Genomic DNA, 10,319 nt, shown 5'->3' on the forward strand with positions numbered 1-10,319 from the left:
CAAGTTCTAGGAAGTGAAATGTCAGGCGTCATGCGAGGTTGTCTAGCTACTACAAGTATTTACAATTCTTAGTGTCCTGCCAATATTTCAATGATCTTTAAATCTTACAACATTGTATTTCATTACATAGTACTTTTAACTTTGTGCATTGCACTTCGTACTAAGTATCTTTGTACTTTAAACTTGTGTAAATAGTACTTTAAACTTGTGTAAATAGTACTTTAAACTTGTTTAAATAGTACTTTAAATTTGTTTAAATAGTACTTTAAACTTGTTTAAATAGTACTTTAAATTTGTTTAAATAGTACTTTAAACTTGTTTAAATAGTACTTTAAACTTGTGTAAATAGAACTTTCATCATTATCATCATCATCAAACTTCATTAGAGTGAGGGCTTGAGAGGCTCAAATTCTCTCTTGCAAAAGCCCTGGACAGAAACCCTGCTGTCTTGCGTAGTGCATAAATGTCGCCATACAGGTCGAGAATTTTGGGTTTCCCAGACCTGTGGAGACGGAGATCAGCAAGTCTGGGGCAGTCAAACAGAATATGAAGGACGGTTTCCTCTTCTTCCCCGCAGCAGGGGCACCGTGAATCAAAATTTGGCCATAGCCGCGTGAAATATGAGCCAACAGGACAGTGGCCTGTCCTGCACTGTGCTATAATAGCTTGCTCAGGCCTGGACAGCCTCCACCACGGGGAAGTGCGGTCAGGGCGCCTCATGCACTCCCAGACTCCACGGGCTTTTTGGGACTTGTCCCAGCACTCAAACCACTTTTCCATTTCTGTTTTTTGTATTATAGCCAGGGCTTGATGAAAGCTTACAGCCTGATCAGTGGGTGAAATTTGCCCTCCCTGGTGGGCCAAAATGTCTGCAATTGTGTTGCCAGTCACACCTATGTGACTCGGTACCCACTGCATTATTACATAGCGTTGTTTAATGTTGTGTGAAGCCATGATGACAGTGTTGATATTGTGTAAATAGTACTTTAAACTTGTGTAAATAGAACTTTAAACTTTTGTAAATAGTAGTTTTAACTTGTGTAAATATTACTTTAACCTTTTGTAGATAGTACTTTTATCTTGTGTAAATAGTATTCTGGACATACATATATACATACATACATACGCCTTACTTTGTGCTATATATTATAGATAGAAATTCGTGTAGTAATCTCGGAACCAAAAGATAAGATGGAATTAGACAACAACTACGCCATGTTTAGAGACGCCAGAAGGAGTGACAATAGAGACGCTTAGAGTAGAAAGCTGTGCGGACTCGAATGTGTGTAATAAGTTTTTATAGGGGCATAACAACACTCAATTATTTAGATTTCAGATATTAAAATGTTGAATTAGATCATTGCTATTAATACCTTTTCGTAAAAGAAGCTACAACCAATAGAAAGAGTTACAACCATATCAAGGTTATAATAAGCACTATTCTATTAATAACAACATCAGAAATCTATCATAGTTAACACTGTACACACTACACTGGTAGACACAGTTAACCAAAGGCAAAACAATATAAACAGAAAAAGTTCAATGTTAAAGATATGGCTGCAGCTAGGGGGAGACATTGCTGCAGCTATTTAGAGAACGAAGCACGGTTGAGATACTCGATATATGTTTTATGTTATGTGTATTATGATACGTTTGACATTAGATATGAGTTACCCGATTCTTGTAATTGGGTCTATTCACATTAACCATCTTCGCATTCACCTACACCTGTCCCTTAGTCTGTTGGAACCACAGGGTGCCATACAAGCAGGGCCGGTCTTAGGCCACTGCCACCTATGCGGCCGCAGTGGGAACCGCACTTTCATAGGCCCCGCGCGATGCGAATTGTAGGTGTAAATTATTAAATGAAACCATTTTAAATTATTATTAAAGGGTTCCTGGAATTCTCCTGAAATTATAAAATATCATGAAAATCACCTGAAATTATTAAAATCTTCTAAAAACTGATGCAAATCTTAAAACAGACAAAATTGTCATTTCGATGTGTCGTTCAATATGGAAAACGCCAATCCTACTCGTAATAAAAAAATGCTTTGTCAGCTTTCATTTAATACAAATGTAATAATAAGCCGAATTTTAACCAAAACAAGAAGTTCTAATACTTATTTACTTAGATAGCCACTAGCATACAGATATAGATCTAAATCTATCTCAACCTCTTATATATTTTGCGAGTCGATAGTAAATCTAAAAGGCAGATCTGATGTTTATTTTTTTTTGTTGGAAAACTACTATCTACTGTAGATGGCTAGTAATAAGTTAATTTAAAAGTGATTTGTTCTTAGTAAAGTACGAATAAAATGCAAAGACTAATTTATGTTCTAATTCAAAAAACTTAATTTCACTTATTATCCTTATCAAAACCCAAATTAGGCCCCGCGAAATCCGTTTCGCATAGGGCCCCGCAACCTGTAGGACCGGCCCTGCATACAAGATGTGTTTGCCGCCCTAAGTCATAAGTAAAGCATAAATCATAAGTACAGACAAGATCAGTTTTAAAATATTACTTCATACGCTTATGAATTGTCAAAACTGCCTTGACTTTGTTTTTCATGTAGTTTGAATGAGCGTTACTATAGTTAATTAATACTTTGAGTTTTATCATTAGGTTTTCATAAATCCTTTCCAGTGGTCTAATTTTTTAAAATTTAAGCTTGGAAGAACGTGTTAGAGATTATCTTTGTATTACGTCATCAAAAAGAGCTTAAAAGAGTCTTAAAAGACGTTTTAATTGATAACAGAATAGCGTCATTCCCGTTTCACATTTTTTTTTGTTTGACTAGGAATATTACAAAGAAAGAAATTATATTTATGCATAGTTTTATAAGTTTAAAAGAAATAAGAAACTTAAGGATAAATCAAGAGGCTACGAGATATAAATCTGTTACAGCCGAAACTCTTTGATCTCCTTCGAACTAACAGTATTACTTTTCGAACGAATGGATTTGATGTCATAACATGTTGTAAGGTTAAAAAACGTAACAAAATAAAGAGACAGGATGTCACTATATCCAGAGGTTGATAACTTTAAAGATGTAAAGACAGAAGAAACAAGAGCACAGAATATAACTGGGGGCAGATAATATTTAAAACGTATGAATTTTAATATTAACATTTGCCATTTAGATTTCAATTAAATTGAAATAGTTGCAATTAAGAACATCACGTGTCACTCACTGATGTGATTGTGCCAGTCATAACAACTTCAGGAGACGAAGATTTCCCTCAATAACAAATATAATAAAATAGTAATCAGCATCGCAAATCTCGAGTTTTATTTGATGACACATATATTGGTGAAATATAGATGCACATCAGTATCAAGCAAGCGCGCTGTGGGTCTATTTTTTTATTTGCAATTATAAGCGTCGATTCTTGTCGAAGAAAGATTTAGACAATATGTTAAAAATAAAGATTATATTCTCATTTTTACCCGGTCTTCTAACAAATTATAAGTTGTTAGTAAATTCAAAATAAAAAAATGTAACATTTAAATGCAAGAATTATTGCACTAAGCATATCATCTGAGTAAAAAGCAGTATCAGGGACTTTGTCGGTTGTAGCAAAGTTACATCTAATTAAATAAATATATCTCCAATAGTATTTAAAACTCATGTGGAGCTCTTTAAACATAAAGTATTTAATTCCTAAAGAAGAAACAGTGGGGCGCTGACAAGGGAGCGCAAAGTTGGTCTTTTAATGAGGACTGATAATCATTTGTATTTATTTATGCTTAATGAATTAATGAAGTTTTACAAATGTTTAATTAATTGAATCATTTAGTTAAATGGCGTGGTACATTATCTTAGTTTTAGTACCAAAAAAAAACTGCTAACAGGATTGTTTCAAAAGATTCTTTTAAAAGACATTGTAAAATTACATCGCCCATATGATTCCAGAGCACTTCTTCCTTAAGTTAGAATGATCATTTGTTTTCCTAATTACGTGCCAGCGTACTTGCACTCTTCTGAAAAGGAGAAATAAATTGCAGAAGACAGGAGAATACATTTCGGAATTGCGCCGGGGCTCCGCCTCTTACCCCTCCGAGAGAGGCACTCGAACGTAAACGTTAGTAAAAGTTTGAGAATCACTGTTCTAAAATAATTAGCGTCGGCAACAGCATGTAATGAATGATTAACAAATTTGATTGTCAAGTTATACACTAGTGGCAGATTAAAAGTAGGATGAGCCACCACATAGTTAAATAATTGAAGGCTTAATTTATAGCAACTAAGACCCAAGAAATAAAGAGAGTTTTATCTCCTACTAAGTCTTGGTCAAATATTAAAGAATGTCGAAAAAAAGATTTCCTGCGTTATAACAAGTTCGCATTAGACGTCAGTGTGAACCTTTCATTACGTTGTTGTTGTTTTCTTAAGCGCTCAATTTATAATGGAACTCATTCGCCAATCGTTAACAATCAACAGAGTCACGTGCTTCTCTATCTCTTCTATACAAATTACGATCTAATTTTAATCAACAATGGTTATCACGTGACAGTTGTTTTTTTTCCCGTTGTTTTATCAATATTATCACGTGACCGTTCATTTTTGGTAAATGAGGTCCATTGTGTGCCGCTTTACATCTCGAGAGATGATCTTGTACTTTTTCAGCAGCTCATGGGGCTAAAGAAGCCGATCCTGGTGCATATGAAAGGCTAAAGAGGCCGATCCTGGTGCATATGAAAGGCTAAAGAGGCCGATCCTGGTGCATATGAAAGACTAAAGAGGCCGATCCTTGGTGTATATGAAAGGCTAAAGAGGCCGATCCTGGTGCATATGAAAGACTAAAGAGGCCGATCCTGGTGCATATGAAAGGCTAAACATTTTAAGGACATTTGAAATCACAACTCGGTACAACGTTATCAGACTTTCTCCTGATTCCGGTGTGTTGACATTCCGCGATCTGACCGCCCCCCCTTTTTTTTTTATAATTACACCAGACGTTGGTTTACACCGTGATTTTTTTCCTTCATTCTACTGTAGGTGTCAATATTGAAGTTTTGCATACGGGTACCGCTGTCTGAAACTTAATTTATGTAGCGTACTGTGTCCGGAGCTATTTTGTTTTTTTTAATGAAAATTTGGAGCAGACTGTATCGCTCTACGCAGACACGCACAACTTTGTATTAAAATAATATTGAATACACGTAATTTTAAAGGTTTTTAAGACCGTTTAGAAATGGAAATAACCAACTTATAATTGTAGAATAACAACAACAAAAAAATTTACGAAATATACAAGAATGATTAGAAGACTAGTGCTTGATTATTTATACACATATCACATACATCTGTAGGCAGCTACCATGGAGATACCCAAAGAAGAAAAGCTAATGCAATGTCAATAGTGATAGCTTACATCCACTATAAGTTTTACATATGGTTTTAAACGATTATAGTACTCGAGTGATAGCTAAAGATGCTGACATCGTAGACACTGTGTCAAGTACTAGCGAGACTTTTATTTTTCTATGTCAGTGATCTCAGTTGTGAACTACTAGAATTTAGTTCAATTTATTTAGTGGAATCGTGAGTTAACTAGAGCACATTTGTCATGAACTCGTTCCGTTCAATTGGTCTTATTAAAACATTCGGGTTTTATGTGTTTTTTTTTTTTTTTTTTTTGGGGGGGGGGGGGGGGGGAGTATAACGACTAGAACTCTAAACCCGGGCAGAAGAAGCTCGTTAATTAGAGACAGTAATTCATCTAGGAGAGGTCACTCCAAAAACCAAACACCTGCTGCCTTGCGGACGATCTTGGATGATCAAAGGCTACGGGAACAGATCCAGAAAGAAAGGCAGCTGAAATTGGAGTCAATGGGCCTCCAGGAGCATAACACATTAACTGCCAGCCTCTTCTGTGTTGGAGTAATTTTAGATTTTTTAAAACACCTTTGCTTGATCTTAAACGTTTTTAAAATTCAGATTTTACTTTAACAATAGACAAAGCTACAACAAAGAAAGTGTGACGTACCGATTATATATTAAGTTTGATAATGGTTTAAAATAAACTGTACATGTGTATGCATAGATTTTCAAAATTCATTGTATTTCTAAATGAACGAATGCTGGCTATTTTAAATCTTGCTGACTGAATGAGGATCTATATAATTCTAGTACTGTTTGTGATATTGAGGTCATAGATTTATCAGAGAATGTTTAAACTATTCTGTGAAGTCTATAGGGACCTATGAAGTACAAGCATTTTTTTGTTTGTTAAAAGCTTCGTGTGTGTAAATGCTTTGAAACTCTTCAGAAGAATGATATTTGGTAAAGGCTATTCCATTATTACATGAACATGTGTGTAGGCTTGGGTTACACGATAAAGTCTGTATTTTATGTGTAGCGGTACTTTTAGTGTTCTAAAAAAATTAAAAAGAACTCACCCATGGTTCGGGCGCCTCTCTCCATCTGGACAATCCCGCCTTCCGAGGAATCAACATTACCATATAAGGAAGTAATAATCCAGTGAAATAATTATCTGGGAACAATAATCCGCTCGAATTCACATAAACATTAAATCTCTCTCAATGTGTCTCTACGGATCTCTTCAAGTAACTGTCGCAACACATCCCGCTAGTGTGTGTGTGTGTCTCGCACGGGATGTCCAGGCATAACAACAAAAATAGCGTGTCATCAGTTTGATCGTCTGCAAGTGGCCAGTAACACTGGACAAGGGACGCTATCCTTTGACTTTAACGAATGTTAGTAAATATAAGCTAAGTTTTCTTTCATTTCTTTTAAATATATAAAGGGGGAGGGGGATACATCAGGAGACGAGTCGGCTTAGCGGTAAAGCGAAGGGTCCAGGGTTCGAATCCTGGTCAACATATTTTTATCAACTTGAAACTAAATTTATTTGTAAATTTCCAATTTTTAATAATAATAATAAAACATGATGTAAAAGTAATGAGTACAGATTACAGAAAGTTTGTAATGTTGTATTATTTTAAACAAATATTTTCTATGTAATTATGTCGTTAACACTTTAAACTATAAGGAAAAAGTTCAAAGCTTACACAGAAACTTTACATTCTACTGACATTTACAACAATGTATCTCTGTTATGGAGGCGCGATGGTTGAGTAGTACAGCTCTGGGCTTCCGAACCGAGGGAACCCTGGTTCGATTCCTGGTGAAAATTGGGATGTTTACTTTAGGAATCTTTAGGGCGCCTCTGAGTTTACCGTGCTCTAATGGATGCGTAACATTAGTTTGGGGAAAAGTAAAGGCGGTTGGTCGTTGTGCTGGTCACCTGACATCCAGGTTAAACCGTGGGCTATAGAAAAAGATGATCTCTACATTATCTGCGCCATAAATTGCTAGGTCTGATAGGGGAATTTGACTTTTTCACATTCCCTATATTGTTATGCTTGCTCTGGATGTGGCAAAATAATTTATAATAAAAATTACTATTATTATTACCATTTCTCTCAAACTATCACTAATTAATGTATATGTAGAGGCGGGATATTTATAGAGCTGTGTTGCCCTGCGCGTACGGGCACAACCTTCAGAGCCGTATTAAAAAACATGGAGATATATCATGTGTTAATACCTTTTAGAAAAGTTTTGTTTGTTTTTTTTTTTGTTTTTTTACATTTTTCGGATGTTCCTTCAGAGTTGAAGATAATTTGCTTCCTTGTCCAAACCTCCCGCAGGACGACGGGAAAGGGAGCGGTCAGGTTTGAACCTGGGGCCATCGATAAGTCCAAACGACAGTCCACCCCGCAAACCGCACCACCAGTATGGAGAAACATCCGATGTAGGAATTTATTAACTCTTTCTCTCCGTAATTATTTACCACATTCTGATGGAATCAACGTTTGTATCGTCGGTTAGGAGAGAAAGAGTTAAAGGTTACAAGCAAAAACAAAGTTCTAATAAAGCAATAGCTCATAGGAACAACAGAAAAACAAAGGGTTAAGAACTGCAAACCGCATCATTGGACACTGACAGACAGACTTAAAGCCTGTATAAGGTTTTAAACAAGGTTGTGGCTTTTGCCATGCTAGCGCTTGGTCAGTGGGTGACTGAGATAGTTGAGAGATTGAATATATTGACGTCGCATATAAGAAAAGACTGAAATTATGGGATGTCAGAAAGGAGGTCATCATGTCTCAAGCAAATACAGATACACGTTTTTATTAAATATTAACTAAAGTATATTTTAATAATACACCTTTATTATACCATGTATTATTTAATTTCGTTGGAATGTTTTACAGGGGCATACTTGTGTTGTCTTAACATCTACAACAAGATACATTTTTCACGACTAACTTGTTTTCCCATAGACACATTGTCTCATATAAAGAAATGTCATGAACAATTAGGTAGGTACATGAATTATTTGCTTATTAAGTATTCCATTTTATATATGTGAATTGCATACCTCACCACCTAATAGTTACACTATATTAAATTTAGGTTACAAAGCACACACAACGTTATAATTGGAAGTAGCAAATTAATGACAGAAAAAAAATGGATTAAGAACTGTATACCGCATCGTTTGGACAAACGGTCAAACCATTGGTCACTGATAGATAGGATTACAGCCTGTATGAGATTTAAAACAAGGTTATGACTTTCGACATGCTAGCGGCTTCGGCAGTGGATGACTGGGGTAGTTGAGAGGCAGTGGGTGACTGGGGTAGTTGAGAGGCAGTGGGTGACTGGGGTAGTTGAGAGGCAGTGGATGACTGGGGTAGTTGAGAGGCAGTGGGTGACTGGGGTAGTTGAGAGGCAGTGGGTGACTGGGGTAGTTGAGAGGCAGTGGGTGACTGGGGTAGTTGAGAGGCAGTGGGTGACTGTGGTAGTTGAGAGGCAGTGGGTGACGGGGTAGTTGAGAGGCAGTGGGTGACTGGGGTAGTTGAGAGGCAGTGGGTGACTGGGGTAGTTGAGAGGCAGTGGGTGACTGGGGTAGTTGAGAGGCAGTGGGTGACTGGGGTAGTTGAGAGGCAGTGGGTGACGGGGTAGTTGAGAGGCAGTGGGTGACTGGGGTAGTTGAGAGGCAGTGGGTGACTGGGGTAGTTGAGAGGCAGTGGATGACTGGGGTAGTTGAGAGGCAGTGGGTGACGGGGTAGTTGAGAGGCAGTGGGTGACTGGGGTAGTTGAGAGGCAGTGGGTGACGGGGTAGTTGAGAGGCAGTGGGTGACTGGGGTAGTTGAGAGGCAGTGGGTGACTGGGGTAGTTGAGAGGCAGTGGGTGACTGGGGTAGTTGAGAGGCAGTGGGTGACTGGGATAGTTGAGAGGCAGTGGGTGACTGGGGTAGTTGAGAGGCAGTGGGTGGCTGGGGTAGTTGAGAGGCAGTGGATGACTGGGGTAGTTGAGAGGCAGTGGGTGACTGGGGTAGTTGAGAGGCAGTGGGTGACTGGGGTAGTTGAGAGGCAGTGGGTGGCTGGGGTAGTTGAGAGGCAGTGGGTGGCTGGGGTAGTTGAGAGGCAGTGGGTGGCTGGGGTAGTTGAGAGGCAGTGGGTGACTGGGGTAGTTGAGAGGCAGTGGGTGGCTGGGGTAGTTGAGAGGCAGAGGGTGACTGGGGTAGTTGAGAGGCAGTGGGTGACTGGGGTAGTTGAGAGGCAGTGGGTGACTGGGGTAGTTGAGAGGCAGTGGGTGGCTGGGGTAGTTGAGAGGCAGTGGGTGGCTGGGGTAGTTGAGAGGCAGTGGGTGACTGGGGTAGTTGAGAGGCAGTGGGTGACTGGGGTAGTTGAGAGGCAGTGGGTTGCTGGGGTAGTTGAGAGGCAGTGGGTGACTGGGGTAGTTGAGAGGCAGTGGGTGACTGGGGTAGTTGAGAGGCAGTGGGTGACTGGGGTAGTTGAGAGGCAGTGGGTGGCTGTGGTAGTTGAGAGGCAGTGGGTGGCTGTGGTAGTTGAGAGGCAGTGGGCGACTGGGGTAGTTGAGAGATGTAATATGTTGACGTTACATAGGAGGAAAGACTGAAATTATGGGATATCAGAAAGAAGGTCATCACGTCTCAAGCAACTACAGGCACACGTTTTCCATTGATATTGACTAGAGCAGTTTAATTGTATTGTCTGGTTGCTAAGGCGACTCTATCCCCATAATCTTAGACTGAGGTGCACAGATTAAACCCACCCATAAAACGATTCCATCTGCCTACTGTATACAACTTCTGGTTTAGCACGAGGGCCTTGACGACGGCCTAGACCCCGCCGACCCGCTAACGAGGAAACAAAACAGGATGGAGATAGACGCAATGCATTTATTATAACGATACCCCCCCCCCCTAAATAAACTCGTGCAGAGGTATAGGACAAGAAAAAAAGATAA

The 10,319-nt window shown here is 38.9% G+C and overlaps 1 protein-coding gene across 1 annotated transcript; it reads right to left on the reverse strand.

Moving 5' to 3' along the window:
• Positions 1 to 8,610: 8,610 nt before the first annotated feature.
• LOC129922735 (uncharacterized) lies at positions 8,611 to 9,996 on the reverse strand. Its single transcript, XM_056009681.1, has one exon. It carries the CDS (start codon positions 9,994 to 9,996, stop codon positions 8,611 to 8,613), a length of 1,386 nt encoding a protein of 461 aa, XP_055865656.1.
• Positions 9,997 to 10,319: the final 323 nt, after the last annotated feature.

Source organism: Biomphalaria glabrata, chromosome 14 (genome assembly GCF_947242115.1).
Source record: "Biomphalaria glabrata chromosome 14, xgBioGlab47.1, whole genome shotgun sequence".
Classification (NCBI taxonomy): domain Eukaryota; kingdom Metazoa; phylum Mollusca; class Gastropoda; family Planorbidae; genus Biomphalaria; species Biomphalaria glabrata.

What these genes read in the sequence shown, in the direction of transcription:
- LOC129922735 (XM_056009681.1), bottom strand. Translation starts at nt 9,996, where the DNA reads ATGACCTTCTTTCTGATATCCCATAATTTCAGTCTTTCCTCCTATGTA.